Genomic DNA, 27,891 nt, shown 5'->3' with positions numbered 1-27,891 from the left:
TTTTTGTTACATGACTAAAATGCAGAACAGAAAAAGCTTTATACTTAATTTTATTATTAAAAGATTTACTAATATAGACTGTAAGCTTTTAATTATTTTAATGACCCACTATGACTGCTACTTATCTGAAGTAAACATTATTTTTTTATTTAAGCATTCTTTGTGTATAAATAAATATGAAACAAACAGAGAAGCTATGTTTAGCTAGCTCATGATACTTCGGTGGACCGACAGTTTTATTCGCTTGTAAACACAGTATTATCAAGTGGTATTATTATGAAGGGCACGTGCCCAAGTGCCCTAACAACTCCAGAGCAACGAGAACGAAGCAAGTGAATTAGTGGACAGTACTCGTTCAGAAGTCGAACTTCGAAGTCGTCACGTCACTCGTCACAGTCGAACTGGAGTACGTACGAGGCGCGCATGTGTGATCGTAACGTCAGCCGCTTTCGACAATATAATAAATTTATATTAAAAATATATATATATCTATTAAAAAAAGATAGACATTAAAATAATTGCTATTATCTAATAAATATAATACGCAAGTGACTTCAGTATTGTGTGTGACCTGAAATTCATTGTGATTAGCAAAATATACGCAGCGTATATTTATGGTAAATATATATTTGTATTTTTTGCTGAAATATTATTTATTAATATACGTATAATATTTTAAATAATATCATTTAATATAGTTATATAATTCAATAACCAATTAAATTTTATGCAATATATAAACATTTTTTGTAATTAAAACAATTTAGCGGTGCTTCAATGATTTCTTAGAACGAGAAAAATATATTTTAACATAGCTAGAAACCATTGACACTATTTTCTTTATATATCGAATGTAGACTTAAGCCGGTTTAAAGTTGACTTGCGCCATGTTTTCCCGCGTCAACTTACGCTGTTTGCAAACTTTGGCACTTCGTTAAAAGAATATTGAAATCCCTGTAATGTTCTAAAGTATACAATTTGTATCAAAAATATTTACCCAATCTTAAATCTTTTTAAAAAAAGCATTATCTTTATGACTGATGTTTTTGCTACTTTCAGACCCTCTGTATTCAGAAAAGATTAAATTATGCAATATTCCAAACTATATAACATACTTATAATAATTTGGAACTGTTTGCGGCGGCTAGTAGGTAAAATCAATGAAAATTAAAACGCTACCAAATTAGTAACTTAAAAGCTTAAAAACGTTTTACTTCCAGACGCTTCAGTTTTTGCTAGGAATACATAAAAATAACTAGTAACTATTTATTAATTATATTTGACAGTAAGGCTATGTAAGAATAGTTCTGAGCCGAATAACTCTGCTATAATAATTATCTATAGGTATATTGAATAACAGATAAGCAAGCCTTTTAAACTTAACATTAATAACAAAAAAGATTTTTTCATTCAATAAGTTTGTTACCTCAAACGGTATAAATTTTATTAAAATATTTAAGTATTCGTTCGTCATATTATCTCCGATGGCGGTAGGGGGTGCGACAGCTGGATTTCTCCAGCATTCCAGCCTCCACATACGTGGTCATAATTTGCACCGTTATTACTTTTATTTCGAACAGAATTTGCTTAAATCAAATGTAGATAAAGGATCTCAAATGGAAACAGTTTCTCATTTTTTTTTAAATGCTCACCTTAAATATTTACGGAATAATTGAAATAAAGCCTTAAAGGCTATCAAGCAGATACTTTTAAAACTTTATGTAATTACCAATCGAGTAATATAACTAATAGAGGAATTATTAATTATAATTATGAAAATATAAAACTTGTATTAATTTCATTATAAGTTTCTTACGGATGTACAAGGTCACTCAGATTACAAATGGAATTGGATATAAACTATGAAGCGGGTTTGAGCTTCAACAGTAAAGTGAATAATTTTAAATTCAAGTAGATGAATGGGAGAATAGAATATTAAAGAGGCCGCGACGATTCGGGAATAAAAATAAAATTGAGCAACAACGTTTCAAATTTGAAAGCGAACTTTAATATCAAAATTCTCCGATTATTGATAATTTAAGCCTTAAAAAGGTATATCCTGCATATTTTATAAAGAACCTTATTTTATATACGTAGTATAGTTGTACATACGTACTTCCGTATAACTTAAATACTTAACTGATATTTAAGTTCCAAGCAATATTCGTTACGAATTTTAGGCAGAAATATTTAATTACTGAAATAATTTTCATAACTGAGTCGTTTTCGATTTCCATTTGATGTTATCAATAGATTTAGTGAGTTAAGATCTTTTGTGTTCGTCTATCGTGTATATGATTTTGAAATAACCGGTTTCATAGCTGAAAAAAACTCTTACGAATGAGGACTAACTGAAAAAAACTACTAAATCAATATACATAATAATTAAATAAACCAAATGATGCAGCACGCGTAGGTGTAGGATTTAAGATTATTTTGACAATTGACGTGAAGCATGAATGAAATACTCTTGTACGAACGATATTGTAAATAATATTAAAACGCTATGTTCCTGTCATATTTAAAGCTGTTTTTATTCGCCATTAAATCTCAACTAAAACATACTGTACTGACAGATAATGCGATCCCCGGGCGATTTTGAAACTCAAGCCGTGGCTGAGGTTTGCCCCTACGAGTGCGCCTGCACGATTACTTACGTACCGCTTTGATCATCAACACTCGTTTGTTCAAAACAAGTGATCCCTTTGGGTTTCTCATATTTTACTTATTAACATTTTCAAACAAAGCTAAAAAAGTTTTAGTAGGAGAATATGTAATCGTAGCAGATTACCGTTATTATAATAAGAATATAAATTAGCTGTAACCGAAAAATGGCAGCGAATGATCCGGCAAGGTGTTTTCGTCGTACCAAGTAATATCACGTAAACGTTCGATCCTGTGAAAACTATCTAACACACCTTAAGAAAAATAATAAAGCGTTTACCAACACGGCGCTCCGATTACCGAGTTTCCGTACAATTGTCATTCAAATTGAATACCCATCCTTTAAAACTTTTGTACACTATTTATATATTTTTTTAAGGAAATAGGGAATGGTCGCTTACATAAATAAAACCTAACTAAACTAACATCATGATCGACCAAAACGAGTTAGTTTAAACAAATCAATAAGCGATTTTGTCTTTTAGAATGAACCTTAAAATAAAGCTGGATCATCGATTGTACAGACAGAATTTATTATAGCGATTGAGCAAAAATACATTCCAATATTCAGCTATAATTAGATCTCGGTTTCGATACATATTATACTAGCTCTCCGTCCCAGCTCCGCACAAGTAAAATAAGTATTTACCCGCGCTATTTTTTTATCATTACATCGCCTATTTATTTAAATCACCGAATCGAATTGATAATTATAAAGACATGTTTATAAGCAAATCGTTCTAAATGAAGAACATATTCATTTTTATTTTGTAAAAGTTATACTTTATGATTTTTATATCAACTGGCATCGTCGTAATTTTTTTTCTTTTTTTAACAAAAAAGGTTTTTGTGATTTGTTTATAAAAGAAGTGCAAGCTGAACTGACTTTTTTGTAGTCATTTTGGAGACACGCAAATCTCTGCTACAAAGTTGTTGTGTACCTGTTATAGTTTTGCCAAAGTTCTCTTTAAAAGCGCCTAGACCGACAACTTTGCCTTCGACTACATCGGCACGTTAAACAAAAAATATGCAAATTTCCAATATAGTATATAGCCTATGTAAAGTAAAATAACAAAGAACTGGATAAAACATACAAACAAACAAAATTCACTCTTGTTCTAATAGTATGTTGAGATAAGCCACAATAAAACTATTATTTTAGCAAAACGTGAGTTAGGAATGCACTCTGATGCCTCAGCTCTTGTTCAGCGCCGCGATAAAAAGGTTAAGAAAACATTATCCTACGCTAGTCTTCTATAAATTGTAGTTTAAGATTTAAAATGCCTTAATAATTATGCAAATGTAAATAAACTATGGTTAATAATAATATGAATTGGGCCGAGATCTCCGAGGGGATAGAACTTGTCGATCTTAATTGGACCTGTTAGTTTCAAATCAGTACGAGTATTCTCAATAGTGCTTAATTTTAGCATATTATTTACATCGTTTCGCAATTGTGAAGGTAAACTCAACTTTCTAGTAAGCTTCTTACAAGCAGTGGGAGATTTAAGAGATTTTGCTCAGGTGCGGTAAGAGATGTCATAAGAGTATGCGTAAATTTGACACACATTCTAAAATAGTCAATTTTCAAACATTTTGTAAATGATCAACTCCTGTTTAAGTCATCTAAACAATGAAATCGAAAACAGATGCTGCGACCTCGAACATTTTCTACGTTAAGGCGACTAGAAACTTGGTTGAGAGCAAGCTTGTTAGAAGAGGCTGATAGGTTTAGCTCTTCTAAATATTCATGCAGAGATAAACAACTGGTGTTATCTCTGGTGAATATTCAAATATATTCAGGGACGGTTTTCCAATAATTAGATACTTATTAATTATTTTTTTCTAATGAAATCAAACGCAGTATATCTGAGCGTCAAAAACTTTAAGAGCGACCGCCGTGTAACTTTTTATATGTAAAGTTTAGTAAAGTATTAATTCTTCTAATTACACTAATAAAGTAGTACATACAGTTGGTTCTCAATAACTTATAGTCGTTATAGATTTAATCTGTTCTTAATGTATCCTGGACCTCTCACTTATGTACATTTTTTTAGCATTAGCATTAGCAGCCCGTAAATGTCCCACTGCTGGGATAAAGGCCTCCTCTCCTTTGAGGGGAAGGTTTGGAGCATATTCCACCACGCTGCTCCAATGCGGGTTGGCGGAATACACATGTGGCAGAATTTCGTTGAAATTAGACACATGCAGGTTTCCTCACGATGTTTTCCTTCACCGCCGAGCACGAGATGAATTATAAACACAAATTAAGCACATGAAATTTCAGTGGTGCCTGCCTGGGTTTGAACCCGAAATCATCGGTTAAGATGCACGCGTTCTAACCACTGGGCCATCTCGACTCTTGTACATTTTAATAACGGTATATTTGTATAAAAACTTTTTTTTTAATTAGTGTAAATTATCCGTCGGCACTGATATCATATCTTGTACAGAAATAAAATAATTTCTGTTCCATAGAGACTGTCTGGCTGCAGATAAACCTCTGAGATTGCTGTGTTTCGTTGATTGAGCTCGTAGTTAAATTGATTGTTTAGTCGTTACTCGAAGTAAACACACAGACGCACTGTTCTATGTCTAATCTAATAGCTAATTAATTAATTATCATAATTATAATTACAAATAAATTATCATCACAACAAATTATACTTAGAGAGATATTTAATATAATGTATTTCGAACGGGGAATCTATTTAGGACTTTAAAGCCGCGTAGTAGAGCTGAGCAGGATAGAGTATTTTTTTATTTTTATTATTAGAGAAGATATGGTGAAATATTTATTTGCAATTCTCGACAAATACCAAACCCAAAAGGAAGTTTATAATTGACATCATCTTTTAAAATAATTGGAAGGTCTACAAAATCGAATCGAATCTCTCGAATTTTGTCTTCGCAACGGTAATGAGTATCTCAAAATTTCCTCACCTTATGAAAATTTCTATACGATTCTTAAATTATTTACTATTAAAATGCTTTTGTTAAAAATCTTAACGTCTTTTTGATATTTTTTTCTATTTGACCTTGAATTGTATTGTTCCAGACTAACGTCAAATGATATTCGCAATGATCGTCACAGTTCGAAGACATTCCGACACGAAACGACACTGAACCGACTTCAAATGAGTCTCTAATTTATAATTTGAAAGAATTGAATACAAAGCTTTCAAGATGTATAGCCTACATGAAATCCCGTCCATAGCCCCTGAACTGACCACCGAGTTCTTCGATAGCACATTCAGCACGGACTTTCTGTACAACGGCACTGATTCTTCAGACATTGGATATTTAATGCATAATGCTACGAACTCAACCGTTAATAGTTCCATGAGGCCCGGGGGCAAGATGTTCGGGTTGATCGTGAAGATTGTGTACGCCATCGGAATTATTGGTAACGCAGCGGCTATCGTGGCACTGAGACGAGGCGAGCGACGTGTACGGAATCGCAAGCACTTGCTGCTTCTTACCTCTCTGGCTGCAAATGATTTGGTCGCCCTGGTGAGTTGTCTTATAAAAAAACAGATATAATAGAAACAAATAAAAACAAAAAATACCAAACATGAGTTAAACAAGAACAGAAACATATTTATACAACACGAGAATACATAAAAACCGGTACCGTGTCACGTTTTAAAATCATCGTAACTCTGCTTTATATCCTTATAAGACAATGTTACTTAGAAATTATGATAGTTAGTAACTTTTATTAGAAAAATAATTTATTGTAGAGGAAATATATTTTTATTACATGATCGTTTACAATCGCTGTAATATATTTTTTTATTGAAATGCTATTAACATAATATTTACGTGTCATTTATATTTAGAATCGCCAACAGAAGGGAGACACGCTATCCCATTTATTTAAGCCATTATCAGGCAGCAGCTCTGTGGCTGATTAGAATGCGTACTTTGTATCGCTATTTACCGGTATAAAGCTTAAGTGAGTAACTGTAATTACAGATACAAAGAACTACAGACCTTTGGATCCATGATCCATGTATCGTATTGTCAGTACAAGGTATAATGCCTCACGTTATGTCGCTGTCTACACGCGGACGTGACACATTCCATCAGGAGTTATCTTTCTGTTAATTGTAATTATAAACCGAATAATAACCTGTGGTTATGCACCCCCATCAGACTGAAAACCACCAACTCATTAATATTTATTTTAATTTTTTTTTATTTATTTTATATTTTAATAATAACAAGACAACATAATAGATTACATAGCTTGTGTCGTATTGACGGATGGGGGGGGGGGTATTTATATAGTAGTAGTATCTGTATCTATGCAGTGCCAGGTCATCAGGTCGCCCATCTGCCTTCCAACAAAAACAAAAAATATAATATTGCAAAATTATAAGGAGCGTGTTAAGAGTATTTTTTGTTTGCGGCTAAACATTTTAATAATCCTTATTAAGCTTGATGTCTTGCACTACCGAATGCTATTCAATGAAAGTAAATACTCCGCTCACATATTTGTGTAAGTACAGCTGCCGGCTCTCTTGAGAATTTTAGATTAAAAAGCTTATGAACTAGTATTACTGTGAAGGTTTTTGACCGTCATTGCTGTATAAACATCTGCAATTACACACTTTATATAAGCATCACTTTTATGTCATAAAGGAAAGCCGGGGCGAAAACCTATCATGAAAATTAAATTATTGAGTTATCACAGCGTTGGAGAGATAAACTCAGTACATACATATAGTATTAGATAGAAGACGACAGACGAATGGCCGTATGACGAGAGGCTTTGCTATAAAAATATATATATTCACAATGCGCCTCCAATCATGAACTAAGATGTTTTGTCTGTATATGTATCTGAAATTGAAGTTGCCGCAAACTCGCGACAAAGTCTTGTAGTGTTTGGCTATCGAAAAACTAGTGAGTGGGTACGTATACCGACTACTGCATAAACCTCTAGATATCTAGAACGGGGCAAAGATCGATTATTTGTTTTACTTTAATTCCGATCTATTGTAATAAAGTTAATGCCCTTATATTTGAATCAATATCAATCACATATTTGGTTCAAGTGTACGGACTGCAAACAATCTGGATTCGTCAACCAAAACAATAGATATCGAATATATTCCGCGTTGTGCTCCCAGTGCTTGGCTCTTATATGAATTTGAATAAATTGGCTATATCCGCTCACAGTATAGCATCGCTACATTATTATAAAACTACGTGCCACGATTCAATCTGTCGGAAAGCTAGATTGAGTAATTTTAAAAAGCGCAGAATTTTGATGAAGTTAAAGCAAACTAGATAAGGCGCTTCTGTAATAAAAAATATAATGTTATAATTTTTTTTTTATTTGTAGTAGTGGTACGAAATGTAGTACGATTCGCTTGTATCACATTAAACCTACATATTTCATGTTAAATCTCAACTTCTGTCAAACTTCTTCATATTGTTGCGAATTGAATAATGTGATTTCCTTCTGTGTGATACGATCGAGTTTTGGTAACGGTAGTCAAGAGCCAAATGCGTCGGAGATACTACAGTGGACAAGTGTGTGTGCTAACATCTGTCACTCTCATAGTCCAAGGAATGCCTATGAGATCACACGACCAGGCGGTAAAAAGTTGTCAACTTACTAAAATCTGCTAGTAACTGATAATTTATTAAGAGGAAACAGTATAATCATAGATAACACGACCTAGAAGCTCGGGATATGCAGCCGTTTAAGTTAACTTTAACCAAACCAACGACCAACGTCCCATAAGTAATAATAATATATATAGTGATGTTATTGTGCTTTTGTCTACTGAATCTTAATCTTTCGTCGTAGATGGGTATGATGGGTGCGTTGCTGGTGTCGGAGCAGTGGCCGTGGGCGCGGGAGACGCGCGTGTACTGCGCGGCACGCGTGGTGCTTCGCGTGTTCGGTGTGGGCAGCGTGTGCATCGCCGTCACCATGGCGCTCGAGAGATACCTTGCGCTCACCAGACCGTTTCTATACCAGAAGGTAAGTTGCTGTTTTATGTAACATGTACATAAAACGTGTTTTCGTGTCTTTGATATACGAAATTAACACTAAAAATGTGTTGGCCGTTTGATAACAGTAACGTAGTATACAAAATACAACAAGCAGTTCAGTAATTTTAACAAATATTTCTGCAAAGCATAAAATGAAAAAAAACTATTTATATACCGTGTTATTAAGTATTTAAAAGTCACTTTTGCTTTATATTATTTGCTACTCATAGATGGAGTTTGGTATTTATATTTTAAGACATTAATAGTTATTTTTAATAAAATACGATGACATTTGTTATGAAGTGTTTACGTGTAAAAATTACAACAAAAATAAATACATTATGTGTATATTGTCAATAACCATAAAATAGATTCTAATGCGTTCTCCTGTAACGAAAAAGGTCAATATTAATGGAAATGTTTTCATGAAAAGACATAAAGCTGGAGGCGTGTGTGCGGAAGTTAAGTAATAAACAAAGGTGCGTGAGGAATTAACGACCGTGCCAGTTAACAGCTGTGTTAAGGGACCGCCCGAGGGCAGCATCAATAAATACTTTTTACTTTCACTTGATAAAACTGGCACTAACCTATAGATTCTAAATCTTGTCTATGACCAAATTACTTACTTGTTTTTTTTTAATATTAAGATTTCTTCTTCTTATACATAGAATACACTGATCCTTACCGACGTCGATCAAATCTGTAATTGCACGTGTCGGATGAAATACTGCCAGTACCCCGCACTGGAAGCAGGGTAACTAAAAATAAAATAATCAACAAGCCTTCTGTTCTCAATAGAAACAAGATCATACAACAGCTTTCAGTCATTGAAGGACATTTACGATTTGCTTATTTCCTTATTTAATGTCGGTTATTCAAATTTATATTATTGTCAATGTATTTCAAACTAGGAATGTCAGATGATATGGCCATTTTGTCTATAATAATACTTACAGCTTACTCTCCTCACAAACCGGCATACAGTAACCGGTACCAAGTATTGCTGTCCATCAGTGGAGTAACTGATAAATACGTGCCCGATTTATAACAAAACTCTACAAGTACCTGTCTAAATATTAGTTAATATTTAATAACAAACAAATCTGCTTCTCGTTATTTATTCAAATTAAAAATACTTAATCTGCAATTTATGTTACGATTTTTCACATTATTGATTAGGTATAAATACTTTAAAAGAATCGCTTTACTGTGCACTATCTACTTTAAGGTAGAGTAATATCTGTTGTTAAGTGAAATAAATAGACACACTAAAATGCTAGCACTGCAGCAATCGTATTGAGCTGTATATGTTAACTGAATATACAAAACTACTCCGGTGTCATTATTCAAAAAAGCTCTGCAGGTTTTAGCCGTTTTAATTCACGGTTCATGCTTCAGAAAATTATTCAGATTGCAGTTTAGAAGGAATCGAAATCGTAGCTTTACTCAGTTATTTCTTTGTAATTATTATAAAATATTAAAGTTTATTATATTATTTCACAAAACACCATTATAAAAAAATCTAATTCTTGATAAACAGAGGTGGTTAAAAATATCATCAGCTTGGCCAATAAGCTCTGATTAAGATTTGCTCACAGTTTTTAAAATAAATGAATGATGATTTGTATTTGTGATAAGTATAAGAATATCAATGCTTTTAAGTTTCAGCTGTTTGAAAGGAAAACAACCGTCACTAGTTACATCGACCCTACACGTTTACTTTCCTTGCAAAAATGACATATTTGTCTTACACCCAACCTGCCTCGTGTTGACTTTACACCCACACGTGCTGTGGAATATTACTGAAGTCAGCACACTATCGCACATAAACTAAAGAAACATGCCATCTAGATATTCGGCGTGGTTACAATTACTTAAAGCCACTAGCTATCCTGGTTTGTACGGTAACGGTTTCATTATAGACAACAACTAGAAATTAATATGCACATTATTTTATATGGTGTAAAATAAATTAAACTTAACGCTATTTTTGTTTGTATATTTTTTAATATTCTTGGGGTTTATTTCTGTAATTATATAGGTACTCACATCGTTACCGAATATTCCTAAGACGTATTTTAGACTTACGATTCAGTGGTACATTCAATGTACAATTTGATTTACTCGTAGATGAACATAGATCTCCAAAAGAACTCATAGAGTGCTTTTTAACGTCTCGTTATAATGAACAACCTTTTAATATATAAGAAAGAAAAGAAGAGCAAACAAAAGGATTTACGTAAAGAAAGTACTTTGATTATACCATTCAAAAAGCATGGCATTCTATATTAAATGCTAAAGTTAGCGCAAAGATCAAATATAATGATCAAAGATATCCTCGTAAGAAGGCGAGAATATGAAAAAATGTTCGCACATAGACGACTTTTTATTTTTGACATCTAAACGTACAGGATCGATACGTATGTTGTCGCTTGGTATTTTTCATAAGACCCTAAATGAGGTTGATAGGATAAAGGGTAACTCTTAGTAACAACAATTTTTCTCTCGCTTTAAGCTTTATGATATGATTGTCATGTTGCAATATTAGAGACGGTTAAGGTAATTTTAACGCAAAGTTAAGGATATAATTATTCAAACAGAACTTTTATGACACTTTCTAAAATCAAGCTAAATAAAGTAAATTAGTGCCCAAACTAAGACTATTATAAATTGAACCTTCTACAGTGTGTGAACATACTACAGGCGCATTAGCAGATAACAGCGACCGGATGATAGAATGGCACATTGTTCTTACTTCTGGCCATATTAAATCACGCGTGACGTCAATTATAGTATGGAATACTTAAGATGTTTATCTATTAAGTAACACTTTTTGTTCAACACTTCTTATTTCAACTGGATTTTTTTTTGACATTCATAAACATTTTATTCAATCGCGTCCATAAATCGGATTATACCTAAGGGTGAGGAAATAGAGTTTGCAATGTGCACTCGGGCACTATAATACCTACTATTACTACTATATCCCGCGTAGTTGGCTTCTTCCTTGAGAGTGTTCGTCGTGAATGAAATCGCCCAGGGCGACATCATCATCATCATAAATGGTATGATTTAATTATATTAAGCTTTGTATGTACTATAATCCTTACAAAACTTCACTTCACAATGTTTTCTTGCACTTCATATAAAATCACTACCATTTCGTGCTATTTTTATGAGTATTTAGATTCAGGATTATGAGGATGCTCGTTTATCTGGAATCGTATTGAAAAATAATATTATAATTTAGCTACATCTATAAGATATGTAATTATATTTTTAAACTTATTAATATTTGATAAATAAGTATTTTATAAAAATATTGAGAATATATTTCGATTTACAGACTTTTTGTTGCAAATATATTGTCAGTCAGCCATTGTTAGACCTGTCAGCTAAAATAATTGTAAAAAGTTTTAGAACAATTCGTGTTTATATTAAATTATTTTAAAGGTTACAGATTTGGTCTTTCCATGTAGAAGTAGGTCATGCTAATGGAAAAGTATTCTTAATGAACTTCATGAGCGGGTGTCGCACGTCGTGTCGCAATCCCATCGTCTCATATTACAAGACGTTTGAAAATAACAACACATTGCGTCAGTGATTGAGGAATATGTTAAACGTTGAACTGGAGAGGTAGGACCACATTTACGATTCAAATATATACTGCGCATGCGCTTACGTACGTCCAACTAACGAGACGATTATTATTCTGTTTCCAAGCTACTTTTAACAGGCTACTTTTCCTTACTCGTTATTTAAAAAAATATTTACGGTCATAGGAATGGGTGCAGCTATACGTGCCAGGCTTATTTGGTTTATAGTACCCATACCTCAATTATTCCAATAACAAACGTTAAAATGTTTACAGCAGGCTTACTGCAGGAAAATAGCATCTTAGTTCCCATTGTTGGAGGCGGTTTGACGATGTACGGTGTTGATACTTCATACAGCGTCCGTGAAAAAATAATCGTTATTATAGAAATAGGTTTAAAGTAAACCAGAAACGATAAAAAAGATACCTTATAATTTTCAGGAGGACATTCTGATATCATTATGATATCAAATGGTAGTCACCATTTGATATTATAAGAATGTCACCATTTAATATCCACAGAATCTTGTCCTGGATTTCAGGCAATGTGAGTAATATCGGAGACAGTATCTCAGTGTTCGATATGATGGCAATCCGATACAATCCAAGAGAGATTAAGCACTGGATCATTAGCTTCCAGTGCTTTCAGAAGTAAGGAAGCGCAATACTGCCAACATAACTTCCGAGTAATGTTAACAGTGCTGTATTTTTTTAACAGGAGAAATCCAATAACTATTATCTGTCCGACCCGGATCTGCAGCCGTATCGGCTAGCTACGAGTACTACCCACTGCAGAGTACGCGGGCGTGTACTCGTATGAGGTTATATAAAGTACTCAATACGTAGGAACTATTTTTGCAACACTTTCACCGTATCAAAACATACTCATAAAATCGCATTCATCATTTTTAGTGAATGCTCAAACATTGAATATTTTACGGTCAAAATATTGAAATTTAACCTTATGGATTATCAGTTTTCTTGTTGTCTTATTCGCTGTTTATTATTATAAGCTTTTGTAAAACGACACCTGTCAGTCAGTTAGTATTAGTCTGGGTCAAATTTTGTAACTGAATTTTAAACGCAGCGACTGAACTGAAATTATCAGACTTGTGGTGACAAAACAGCAGCACATTTAATTTTATTTGTTTTAGAATAATAAACAAACAGCGGTTATTAAATATATTATTGTTATATTATTTTAGTTTTAACAAATATGTATGTATATCTTTGCAAAAACTAAAAATCCTGTCTAAAGTAGTAGAGTCCTACACTAATAACCACCAATAGGTAATATATAGACTTATCTTAAAAGATCGCCAATATTTGTCGATATGAAAATCCTTTCTCATATGAAATATTTATTAGAAATACTTAAAAACGTTGTCCTTATAAAATAATTATTTGGCCAAGATTCCTTTATTAAATGCCACTAACACATCGTCACTGCTATCGCTAAAGGTAGAGAGTATAGGTTTTAATTTAAAAAATATGTACATAAAGTCAAATACCAAGAAATAAATAAGACCCAAGAAACGATGAATGGATTGTGTGAAAGACGATATGGTTAGAAAGAATGTTACTTGTGAGATGACGTCTGACAGAGAAGTATGGAAGAACACATGCTGCGCCGACCTCAAGTAAAATTGGGATAAGGGCAGGAGGATGATGATGGTGATGAAGTACATAAAGTCAAATTTGTTTCTTTTATTCATAAATTGAATCCTTCAAAGTTTTTTTTTTACCTCAACATGGAAAAAATCGACGGAACACCATGAAGAAATACACAGTTTTTAAGCTTCTTGTAATTTCAGCAGATTACGATGACTAAATAAATTCAAGCTTAAGAATAATTCTCCAACAAATAAATTTCTCAATAACTCGCAATCATCTAATTATTCCTCGTGACAGATCAATCTTTTAAAAAAAAAAGAAATAATTTGCATATATGTATCTGTGCGAGTCTTAAATAAATATTAATTAAAGTTTAACAAATTATTAAACAACTAATTACAACGATAATTTTATAAGTACATAATAATGTAAAATAAATAGTTTCGATTATAATCATTATATGTTATAATGTGATATAATTAATTACGTCATCCTATGACATAACCACCGTATTGGAGGCTAGGGTTACTCGCTATCATTCTCCATACTAACTTGCGAGCTTTTGAATTGACGGTTACGACTTCCTATGAGTTACAAGACCAAAGCAAAGGCATGGCATTCAAATGAATTAAGCGTCGCCGAGCTACGAGTACGATACGATTGAGAACGATCGTTCTACTTATGTTTCAGCGTTGTCTTAGTATTCTCAGTTGAATAGTTTTGATTATTGAATAGATAGCGAGATACTGCCTGTCGAGATGTTATCCAATCATATAAACACATTGAACATAATTTAGTTTCTGTATAGCAATATATGATTTTTACAATTATAATATGGACTTTTTTTAAATAATCCAGTAGAAAAAGTCCTAGCTGTCATATTTATTTAAAAAAAACCGTTGACCGAAACGAAAACGAAACTAAAGAACGAATAACGTCTTCGTTTTAAGAAATTATTAATTTTAACAACAAATATCGATTCAAGTATTTTATAGCACTGCGATAGCGTTTCTCATTGTTTGAAGATTATTCACAAATCACAATCTAATTTTCGCTCGCTTCGAATTAGAGTCTTGTGAAAAGGCGTTGCGTGTGGCGAAATGCTATATATCAGATTCGATAATATGAATAAACAATGATTAGAACTATACTAAATGTAGTACTTTCTTGATTTGTTTACATATACATATTACTTTTTAGTTTGGTACAAATGAAGGGAGCGTGTAATACCTATGAATCTGAGATTATTCAGACTCATTAACCATTCAACAAAGGCCATAAATCTGTAACTTCAACCACTGTTCCTGTTCTATAGCTTGCAAGGCTTCAAAACCTGACTCTTCGCCCTACATTGCTGTATTACACCAGGCCCGTATCAATATCAAACCGGTCCCCCTAGTAAAGTCACTTTAGTGGTATTTGTATACAAGAAAATTCAATGCTTTTTTTTAACAATAAATAATAAATACTAAAAAACTTAACCGAGACGGTCGAGTGGTTATAACGGGTGACTCTTAACCGATTAAGTTCGGCAGTTCGTTTCAATCCAGGCAAGCACCACTGAAATTTCATGTGCTTAAATTGTGCTGGCGACTTTGCCACATTGGCACACCCTGCATTGGAGCAACGTGATGAAATCAGCTGCAAACCTTCTTCTCCAAGGAAGAGGAGACCGGGCCCAGCAGTGGGGCATTCACAGGCTGCTCCTTCACTAAATGAAACTACATAGTAATTAAATATACTAATATTGAAGACGTAGTTCTAATTTTAGTCAATTAAAAAAGAAGATTTCAATCGACATTTAATTGTGTGTATGTTCCTGCGTCGAGCTTAGAAACAATTTTGATGTAAAATATGATTATTGTAGACGCGGAAGTAATCATTCAATTCGACATCGTATCCTCGCATTTGTAAAGTATAATTTGTTAACAAAAAAGATCAATTTAATATCAAATTATAAGTAAAGTACACATTACATTTGTTTATGTGTATTAGTTCAGCTCCCTACACGTTCTCGAGTTCACGGCCGGAGCAGGAATTACACACTTCCGCTGTGTTAAGTTGTGTTTGTCGGTAATTCCTCACCTTTGTAGAGCTAGAAACTTTATAAATTATTTATTAATAAAAGTTTGTGTAAAATATAACTAAAGGTTATTTATTGTTATTTCTAATGATGAATTAGAGATGCTCTTTTTTATAAATACCAAGCGACACCATTAGCTTCATTTGTAATCCAGCAGCTCTAAAGGTTTGACTTTGCTAATTAAGTAATAAAAATCGAATGTTAAAACACCCTTATAAATAAGGCGTTGTACTCAGCAATAAAATATCATACTAGAGAAAAAAGGTTTAAATAGCTTTGGCACAATATTGGCTAATAGACCGATGGCGAATGTTTACATCTCATTGGTTATAAAATACGATATGATCCTTATTGTAACGTACTGAGTTTCTGGTCACTAGATGCTACTTTCCGAACCGGTTGTAGATTTACATATAAATGAATAATAATTTTATATACAATGTTCGGGTTTTAACCGCGATCGTACTTTTTTATTTATCCAATTTGCACCTGTAATGTTGTGGTCACAAGTTGATTTTCCGTCAGCTCTTGTCTCAGACGACTGTTCTTCTAGTTTTCTACGATCATAGCATTATTATTTTTATCTCAATTATTTCAACAAACAAAACATTTATACGAAACCTATGCTATCCTCTCGCTAGTACAAACAACAACAGTACAATGCCTCTAAGTATTGAATTTGTTCGGGTTCTATGTTATGCCGAAGCAAAAACTAGTACTATTTTTTATATAAAATTAAAAACGATGTACTACCTGAATTAAACACATTCACATGTGAAACCTAAACTTGTTTATATACCTACTTACACATGAGATACACTTGCAACACTAACACACACTAACACAACACTAACAATATAGACAACACGCCCTCCTACATGTAATGAAACTAAAGGGAAACGAAAAAACTTATGATTCAGAAAAAATATTACATTGAGCGAAATAGTTGCTGGTGACACTTCAAAAACAAATCAAACAGACATTTGCGGCCTTAGGGGGCGAATATATCTCCTTCTCTAAAGATGTATACATATAAATATTATATACAACCTCTTTACAACGACTAACGAGTTAACGACTAATGACTAACTAACGAGTTATTATTATGGAATCGTTTGTGTTTTTTTGTTCTTGCGATTGAATTTATAATCAATTGATTTTTAATTGATTTAGAAATTGGTGAGCACAAATATCTGATATTTTTTATCAAAAATTGTCTTATCTATTAATGTATGACAAGCCTTTAACTGGATTAATAAAGTTTCAGTAGCCATTAAAGATACAGGTACATACTATATTACTGATGATAATGATACTAAATTACTGATGTTTCATTCAACTTACATAATCGTAAGTATACGTCCTTAAAAAATTCAAATCGATACGATTATAAAGTTGGTCGAGTTCGGCTTCCAAGATTTGTTTACAGACTGACTGATAAACAAATTATTGAGTTAAGTTACAAGGAACTGTTTATTGCAGCAAGTGACGTACTACGTGATCCGCATGGCGCTTCTCGTGTCGTGGTTCTGGGCGGCGGCGCTCACCTGCGCGCCGGTGCTCGGCGTCGGCTTCTACTACGATGAGCGGAGCAAATGCTGCACGAGATACCGGAACGCTACTTCTGGACTCAACTTTGGATATGCCGTCTTCTATGTTATGTTTGGTATGTTTTTGCCTGCTTTGACTCCACTTTAATTACTACTTATTCAAGGAAAACGAATGCAATGGTATCTCAATAAGTTATCTAGCGGAACGTTGTAGAGTCGATAACTATACTTTAAAACCAGTCAGAAAAGCTACTCGTACTATTTTAAATCTAAGAAAATCTCAACAAAACTGTCCACGACTACAACTCTATCGATATCCGTGTTCTAAACGTTCTCTGTCTGTTTCTGTTGTTTTTTTTTGCAATATAGGTCTCAATAGTATTTTGTTCAAAATCTTATTACTGTTAAGCATCGAGATGACATCGTAAGAACTCAACTACACAGCGCCGTCTATCGGGACCAGACTTTGTGATTTTCTCACTGTGGTGCTACGCCAACGTATTCAATGAATGTAGAATGACTCAGTTGCTACTAGCAAAGTATAAGAAAACGATTTAAGGAAAGTAAATCATAGTGGAAGCCCTACATCTTTTATCAAGCAAGTAAAATAAATAATATGGTTAGATTACCTAAAAAAAACTGTTCCAGCGTGATTAAATATAAAATGTACTTGTGTTGTCTTGACGTCACTGAAATATTTTTTTCAGTATAGACTTTTTAATAGATTGCTATTTCTATGCAACAGCCGTCACTGTCGACCAAAACGTCAGCACTTATGAAGCTACCGTTCCCACCACAAGTCATTCTCTCGTATGTTATTTACATTTAATTATAAGTGAATGAATTCATATGAAAAACCGGAATATCCACGACTCGATCTCACCGATAAATGCCACTCACTTATTCATTTTAGTCCTAACAAATTACAAACTAATCAAGATCGTGAAAAGATAAACATTGTCCTCACTTCTATTTGATGAACTGTGTTAACATTTCAATTTATAATTAAATGCCTCTTTCAATTATTTCTGCTATTACATATTTAACACTAGTGACAGATTACTTTACTTTTCACCTAGATCATTAGAATTGTAATTTACGGGAATAAAATTTTGAAAGCATACTTGCTACTATTCAACATAGTTAGTTATAATTTGTACTGTATCAATTTAGCTCATCGATTTAAATAATTACTTACTAATAATATCTAACTACATATTAAGAGCTGTATCCGGTAGAGTTAAATAAAGTCAACCCAATCTCAATGCCTAGGTGTCGTTAGAACTGACAAATAGAATTGCTTACGTAGGCTTCAAGTAAATATCGGTATCCATTGTGAACACGGAGTCAGTAAGGTGGTGGTAAACAGTCCCAATAACAAAAAATGAGTCGGATAGCTATCCGAAACAATTTGTCAAATCTTTCTTGCACAGTTAACACTGCGCCGACGTTAAATAGATAGGTTTAGATTTAAATACATAAAGGCTAGCAATGTTTCTGTAACTGGTCACCGTAAAGTGTCACGTATCACAGGGTTTTGTGCAATGGTCTGGGTAGGTACCCCACTCATTAGATACCTGCCGCCAAGCAGCAATACTTCGTATTGTTGTGTTTCGGTTTGAAAGATGAGTGAGCCAGTGCATTGGCGAAGTAAGGGATGGTTGATATTTCGAAGTTAATGCAGTTATTAATTTGCCGAGTTGAAAAGGTAGCTGTAATTGTGAAAAATGTATCGATAGTCAATCTCAAAAAATGAACTACATTTTCCGTTCTGAGTAAACTAAATACAAGGAGCATTCCAAATTTTATATGTGTAAAAATATCAATTTTTATTCAAGTAAAAGGAGTCAACACTGTGTGTGATATCGATCATAAAAGTATTTATTCTGTTAAAAAGGACATCACAGACCAAAGACTAAAGTTTCACGAAGTATATCACGCTGCTGCAGTTTCCGGCGCAGCTCACGCTCGTTCCTCGATTAGCTTCAGAAGTACTGCGATATAAATATTTAATGCAACTACATCCGCTTATTTGTTTTCTCGTTCAAGACTATTTACACAAATAAAATGTTTGCATTGAATGCTTTCCGAATCGCACGAGTCTACATTGTAATGACGTCTTATCTGATGTCTTACTCGTATTGAGTCATGTTGTACTCTATGTAAAGCGAAAAAATACCTGACACCAATGATGTGGTGCTGCCGGTTCTTCATAAGTCATGCGAGTAGTTTTTATTTGAACCCATTTTGTAACACGATTAGACGAGTGGAGAGTTGTCTCATAATATCTTCGGAATTAAACGAGCTAGACTAATCAATATGGATATAATATTTAACACGGAAGAAACAGCGGAGCAAATAGTATGACTAAAAATACATAACAAACATACTATGGTTATGACTCAATCAATTAAATGTTACATTGTTTCGATAGGACAAGTTACACTATGGCCAGTATTTATTAATTTATTATTTTTTGCCAGGTACACTCCTGTGCGCAGTATTAGTGTATTGCAACCTCGCTGTGATCAGAGCACTCTACGCTATCACGGCTCCAAGAGGTGGAGGTCCCCCAGTCGTGCGTAGGGTTTCCAAGAGCAGCTGCCGGCAACGCAACAACACCGCGCATGCGCACCACAACGCAGCCACCGCCGAAGAGGTCGCCTTCAGCAGACTGATGGCCACGCTCTCCGTGCTGTTCATGATTTGCTGGTTACCACAAATGGTGAGATACTGATTTGTAAACTAAACAAGTATAATTGGCTTTTTGTTCACGACCAACATTAAATAGTTGAAAAGTTCTCGCGTTCCCGCTTGGTGCCCGACGCACGCGCGCAATAGATCACTATCGACTTTAATGGGCCTGGCCTATTGGTATTCTACGTCGCTCTCACACTAATGTCGGATGCAAAACTTAGTACCTCGTGTATCGCAGCCTTGAGAATTTATAATTCAATATAGTCTTGATGGTAATAGTGTTTTCGCTATATATGAATCGAATACCTGAAGAATTCAAGTGAATAGGAATAATAATAATTTTTCAAAATGGATTTTCAAGACAGGCAGTGTGTTTAATTTAAAATGCACTTTTCTAAAGAACATCACACATCACATCTTCAATTATGAGACAGAGGCAAAGCTAGATAAATCTTTCGTTGCGTGATGTAATGACATATACATACGTCTGGTCGAATAAGCCCTCAAGCTAAACCTCGTGGATAGAGACTCTAATTGCGCAGGAGTTATTTTGTGGGACAAGCGTGTGTGCCATGGTACTGCAAACGGAAAAAGCTTACATACAGGAATAACAGCTGAAAGTCATAATATCAAGTGTTCCTTTTTTTTTAAAGTAATATTGCAAAGCAACATTAGTTAATGACAAATAGTTATAACAAATTAATTATTGAAATACTCTTCTACGCACTCCTTCATCTAAATCCTAGACTTTCGATTCGATTGAGGTCAATTTGATCCATCGGCTCGTTCATCTTAGCTTCAATTTAACTAGTATTCTAGGTAGATAAATGTCCACGTGTTATTTACATATTTTTAGTTCTATTTTATAAAATGTAACCTTAGTAAGTAGTCTCTGAAATTGCCTCTCGGAAGTAAATGTTTGGTGTCATAATTAAAACTGTGTGCGCAACATGATGCGGCGGTGACATCTGACAATAGCATCAATATTCAAGTCAGAACTGATCGAAGCGAAGATTGCAGTATCAAGAGCTATTTTTGAATTTCAATAATTTTAGCCAACCAACACACGAATGGAAATCGTAATTTGTAATATCTTAAAATATATTTTATTAGGGCATTATTTTTATATGAATTATCATCAGAATACCAAAAGCAGTATTATTTTCTTAAGCACTTTGTTAGGCGTCCAAATCTATATCTATATTACACATAGATGTACAATATTAAAACCATATGTGGTAGTTAAATCTTATTGTTTAAACTAACTAAAACTGAAACACGCTGAAAATAATGGTACAAATTTCATGTCAAACTCACTTAGTCAGTCAAAAGCAACAGCGATCTTTTTTTCTTGGATACACTTACTTCATTATTACCAGAGATTTATTCGGCAAAGACTCTACTATAAGAGATACTACTAGACATAGACAATTTTAATAATTATTTTTAATGATTTGACTACTATTACATATTATATTCAGAAGGAACTTCTTTCCTATAACTTGCCACGAGATGGTTCTGCAGCTCTTTAACTTTTGTATCGTTCAGGGGATTGTCATGACAATTCGTATACAAATGAGCAAAATGAGCACGGAAAATAATTGAACGCAAGTCGTGTCTTATTCATAAACAAATTTAAACAGTCATCAACGCATGTCGTGAATTAGCTACTGTCATATAAAATAACAACAATTTTCGAGATGGAAATAACTCAGTTATATAAATTAAGATTCCTTCGGCGACGCGAAACCTATTGGTACGTTAGGTGTTTAAATGAACGATAACAATTGTACTGTCGTGGCTTATTTGTATGCAATCAATGTTACTGTGACCAGCGAAAATATTTCATTGTTTCGATAAATGGCATTCGCATTAATTCCGGAGATCTTTATTCGCGAACTGCGAGCCAATGACGGCACCACTGAGGTGTTTTCTTACATTAAACGATTAAGGCGATCCAGCTATACTAACCTTAAAAGGACGGGCGACGAAATTAATATATCGAGATATACATATCTCTAAGACACTTCAAATTAGTATTGTTTAAATTACATACATTAGGTGGACAAGCCTACGATTTTTTTACTAGAGTAGGACTTGGACCTGTCTGAATGGATACTCGCGCATAAAACAATAATTTGATCTACAATTTTAAAGATGAATAAATTTTTTTGAAATTAAAATTGTAACAAAGTTAATGTAACACTACTCCTGCTATCGGGTACCTGCCTTTTATTCATATACTAATACATTACAATTTTTTTTAACAAAATATTCCAACAAATATTCTACTAGGCATTCTATGGCCTATTCTATTGTTATCAAATCTATCCATAATATTTTCCCAGCCCGTCTCGAGATGAGGCGATTAGCTCAATGGATATTGATTTGGCTTCGTTATCAGTTACTGATATTACATTGTTATTACACAAAACATTTATATTTTTCAGCCATATTATTTTAAACTATGATATTCATTTAATGATTTCACTTAATGGCTTCACTGAAAATAGCATCCACTCGACTACTAAATAGTCTACACCGATTTCCTTGTTCTGGTACCACGACAACTCTAAGACTTCATGTACTTTTTAGTTAAAAATTATATTATATCTTTTGTATGTAGTATTTTTTTAAATGTAATTATTTTTATTCAATATATGATTTACAAATTCAGTTTGTGTTAAAAAATACTCAAGTATTTAGACTAAAGGTAGTAAAATCCTTGAACTTCCTTACAAATATCACCCCTATGACTACGGATGAGAACAAGCGTAATTATTTGATAGTCGTGTGCCTCGTACCTATCCAATAGCTTGTTGATTCCAAGGAATTGATCAATTAAGTACGTGGGCGATATTGGTAGCGTGCAGCGCCTGTCGTCCTAATTAAACGAGCCATCCGATAAGAGATAGCATCCAGCCAATTACTAAACGGCTTATCACCTACGTCTAGTCTTCAGACGTTAAGTCAATGATATCTATTTATTAGGTCTTGACATGATCTCAGTAAAAAAAATTGCCGCGCCATTTTGTTATTGGAGGTTAAATGGGTCAATATTTATATTCGATATCTAATGCATCTTGACATAAAAATCTAATAATATTACAAGGAGTTAGTATCACCAACTATACTGATATTAAACAAATCGAATCGAATTGCGATTTGGTTAAAGTGTACATAGTAAAATAACAGTAACTCACGTCAAGTGCCAGTCTGGATATTACGGCAGAAAGGGAAAAGGTCAAATGTTTTCTATACGAGTATTTTTCGTTTTAATATTGAGTAAAAGTTTGGACCTAACGATTCAAATATAATTTTTAAAGCGTACTCGAATAAGAATATATATATTTTTTATTTAATAATCAATCATTTTGCCAGGCTTTTACTTTACATTACATTTGACTAATAATACAAAAATATGTTATTGGTTAACGTCGAAATAAAAATACACTCGCTCCCAAGATTTCTTCTAAACAATATTGCTTAAATGTAAAACATACGTGTGAAAAAACCTCTGCAACGTGGACGTACGTTTTACATTTGCAACCCTATATTATATGTCTATATTAGATTTTCAGTGTGTGTGTACATATGAAATTAAACGCACGCTAGTTTGTGAGCTTTGCTTCGTGCCCCTTTCGGTTAATTATATTTGTAAACAGCTATAAAACGTGATATTAAATTTAGTCTCTCTAATTCAATCACGAATTCTATAGCAATAATAAGCAAGAATTAATCTAGAGAAATGATTTCAAATTTACGAATATTTATAAATGTATGCTTACATTTATAAATATTCGTACTCAGTTATTTGTCGTGTGCATAATAATCATTATACATAACAACAGTACTTTTTTATTGACGCCAAGCAGGCAAACGACCAAAGGAACGTGATGGTGAACCTCGCGAGCGACCACTTCCGCCTGTATGCATTGTTATTGCGAGGCGCTTGTTTAATTGCCTCGTTGGTGTAGTGGCTCGTTTATACGATATCAGATTATTATAATTATCGGTCGATGTAATTTAAAAATAAAATTCTTGGGTTTTAATAAGAAAATGTATCCGGAGATAGTGGTGTCATAGGCGTTAAGAATTTTCGTCGAATCGAACTATCATAATAGTGATGGAATCGAAAAAGTTTGTGTATTATCTGTATTATCTTCTAAAGAAGTTATTGGTCTCAAAAAAAAAAATAGTTATTATAAACAGTAGAATGTCATTGATTTTTTTTTTTTTTTAATTTAATTCCTTATAATTTTTAATGTACAGGTAACATCAGCTCTTTACTTGGGTCTGGGACAGTCAGCCTGGCCACGTCTCGGCACGCTGGCAGCTCTTTCTGACGTGCTGATGCTACTCAACTACGTACTGGACCCAATACTCTACGTGCTGATGCGGCAGCGCCGTCACCTATCACCGACGGCGCTTTGCCATTCCATTGCACACTGTTTTAAGCGGGTAATTCATATATAGACTTGTATAGTATACTACATAATTATATTTAGTAACAGCTAAATAACTATTCTGCTTTATTGTACACCAAATAATAAAATAACATAAAGGTGATTATCGTCCTATTCTTGGATAATCACCTACGTCTAAACTCCGAACTGTAACCGATGTTATATCAGAAGTCGTACAGACGGTTGAATCAACTAGCAACAGAGTATTAATGACAAAATAATATGTTGCTTCCCAACCATCGTCGTCTAAAATAAAGTGCAATTTTAACTGATAAATTACCAAAGTATTTTATTAAACCACGATAATAAACAAACTGAATTCTACAGTTATTATTAGTATGCAACACGAATTTTAATACTTTATTGATATTATAAATGTAAATATGTTAACACATACTTTGCGAGGCTGGAAGTAATAATGAATTAACAGAGTTCTATAAATAACGTAACAATGATACATTGTTTGCCATTATTTTGGCTGTGTCCCGACTGGCTACTAATCGTTAATTTGCAATTGAAATTAAAAGTAATAAATAACTACCCTAACAATACGAAGAGTATTTATGTTGAATATCATATCGAATACTGGCGCCAGGTACGTCGGAACTATCCGGTTGAAGTATTAGATATGCATATAAAATTAACAAAGTATCGAGTGACTTTCGGTTGGGTTTGATAAAGAGTTCATAAATAATATTCTCTCTTCTTGACGACAGAATCACAAAACATCGACCGAGTCGATGAAGACATCGTGCTGCCCGCAGGAAACGCTCGTGGTGAGCGAAAGTTCGGGCGCGGAGCTGAGGCCGCTGCGTGCGCCCGTCTGCGCCGCACTCGTCAAGATACACGACTGATGGACCGAGGACGTCGGGCACAGCCCTCACACGCGACGATAGGTCGTTGGCAAATAAGTTAATATACTCATTGAAGATATATACTTTTGTCTACAAACTTCAGAACAAGCTAACCGAAAGAATCTTTGTTTCCTATGTTTGAATTGTTTAGTTGTATTATATAAAAATATAATTAACGAAAGGCGCTTCATTAAAAAACTACAGATTTTTATTTTTTTTTTATCTTGAAAATGAAATTACAAAATTTTTTTGATTATTATTATGTGCGCAGCGAATTTAAACATATGATTGTACAAAATTAAAAAAAAAGTCATACAGGCTCTTCGGAACCCGAAAAAAAATCTTCTATTTAAGACAAAGTTAAAATAAATCTGAAATACAAATCAAGAAAAAGACTTATTGGAATAGGTCAACATCGAAAGTAGGTACTGTATTTATCAACTTTGTTTTATTTTATGCTCAAAACAAGAAAATAGAGCATTTCGCCAATGTTTATACAGTACTCATAATCATATTAAATCACAAGTTAATTTTAAGTTGTAAGTTTTTGATACCTACAATATACAAAAACCCTGTTGATCAATCGATGGATACAATTCAAAAATAAAGTCAAAGTTCAAAACATATTAATTTGTTTAAAAATAACAAAGCCCTCAATATACTTGTTTTCTTAAATTACCCTCAATGTAATAGAAATAGGTACATCTTTTTAAATTAACATAAAATCAAAGCCTAAAATGAATTCTTTAAGATATATTTGACAAACGACCATTTATCTACTATCGGTCAATATTAATTTAAAAGTTTACACAACAATTAAAAGCTTTAACTGGTATAGGATTTTACATAAATATATTTTTTATAAAATATTATTATAAATGTAGCCCTAAGATCATTATTTAGTCTTTAGATATAAATAAATAATATTAAGATTTGGAAGTTACCCAACGTTAACAATACGATAAAATAATGTCTGTAACAAGTTGAAATTAAAAACCAGATTCTATTTTTTTATAAAAGCATAATCAGCAGTAAGCGGCAACAGATAATGTATAAATTATTTATCGATATTACAGAGTTTATCTATAAGCGAAGTGCGTATTAAAATATCTTATCGACTGCACACTTCAACCACGTATTATTTTTATATTTTTTAACGTTTGCATTTAATTTCTTACAAGAAGTATTTTCATTTTGATATTATTTGTACAAAACATTAGTATTAAATCACATAATATTACATTTGTAAATAATTAGCGTAACATAAGGCCTACCGAATAATTAAGCAAACATCTAGTCGGAAAGCATGTATAAGAAACTAACTTGTACTTAAATTTTGATCTAATTCTACAGTATAAAAATCGTAGACATTTCATAAGAAAACAAATGAGTAGAAGTACCCATATCGTTCAACGTCATAAATAAATATTAAACGTTACACCTGTTGTATTAAAACTTAATTAGATAGGTATATTATATTAATATTACTAGCGGTGCCAGCGATTTCGACGCGTTTGAATTTAACAAAAAAAATATTGTTGTAGCCTAAGTTATTCCTTATTGCATCAGCTATCTGCCAGTGAAATTCTCGTCAAAATCGGTTCAGCCGTTCCAGAGGTTAGCCGGAACAAATAGACAGACAGACAAAAAATGTAAAAATATTTTTTGGTATATGTACCGTGTATACATACATATGCATTTAGTAAAAAGCGGTTATTTTAATATTACAAACAGACACTCCAATTTTATTATATGTATAGATAATATTAATTATAATATTTAAAGTTAACAAAACAAAATTCTATGAAACGTTAAATATCTTTCCTTCCTAAAAATAAATGTATGCACTTATTATGTATAATTATTTGCAATCCACTAAGAATAAAGAAATATTCTATAAATTTCGGATTAATATAGTAATAGTTCATTACATATAATATGTTTAACGTACGTAATAATTTAATGTAATATACATTTAATAAAAAAAAATTGGTGCCATAATAAATTGTATTATTCGAAACCTTACTTATGATCTTATTTTATTGATAAAATCATTACAAGATTCCCAAGATTTAATGTCTAAACCAATCCCAAAAATATTATATCGAATTAATTAATGTAAAAATTCATCATTGTGACACCACACAATATTACAATTTGAAGGAGATTAGATAGCCTTTTCAGTATAATTCTTAGTTTATATCCTAAATTATGCATAAAAAAATAAAAATATTTGCGGAAAAAAATAATTTGTAATAAATACTGACTAAATACTGAAAAGGCTATTTAATTTCCTTCAGATATCTATTTTCCAAGCCAACTCACAGACTCACTATTTATTCCTGTTTCCTAAAAA

At 32.9% G+C, this 27,891-nt stretch overlaps 1 protein-coding gene across 1 annotated transcript; it reads left to right on the top strand.

Moving 5' to 3' along the window:
* The first annotated feature begins 369 nt into the window (after positions 1–369).
* Positions 370–27,042, top strand: LOC125071435 (prostaglandin E2 receptor EP2 subtype). Its single transcript, XM_047681682.1, has 7 exons — positions 370–617; positions 5,723–6,177; positions 8,489–8,665; positions 17,451–17,634; positions 20,002–20,243; positions 24,488–24,676; positions 25,398–27,042. The coding sequence occupies exons 2-7, from the start codon at positions 5,851–5,853 to the stop codon at positions 25,533–25,535; spliced, it is 1,257 nt and encodes a 418-aa protein (XP_047537638.1). The 5' UTR covers positions 370–617; positions 5,723–5,850; the 3' UTR covers positions 25,536–27,042.
* Positions 27,043–27,891: the final 849 nt, after the last annotated feature.

Source organism: Vanessa atalanta, chromosome 19, assembly GCF_905147765.1.
Source record: "Vanessa atalanta chromosome 19, ilVanAtal1.2, whole genome shotgun sequence".
NCBI classification, from domain to species: Eukaryota; Metazoa; Arthropoda; class Insecta; order Lepidoptera; family Nymphalidae; genus Vanessa; species Vanessa atalanta.
Note: the sequence above shows the minus strand (reverse complement) of the source record. Positions and strands in the feature narration are given on the sequence as shown.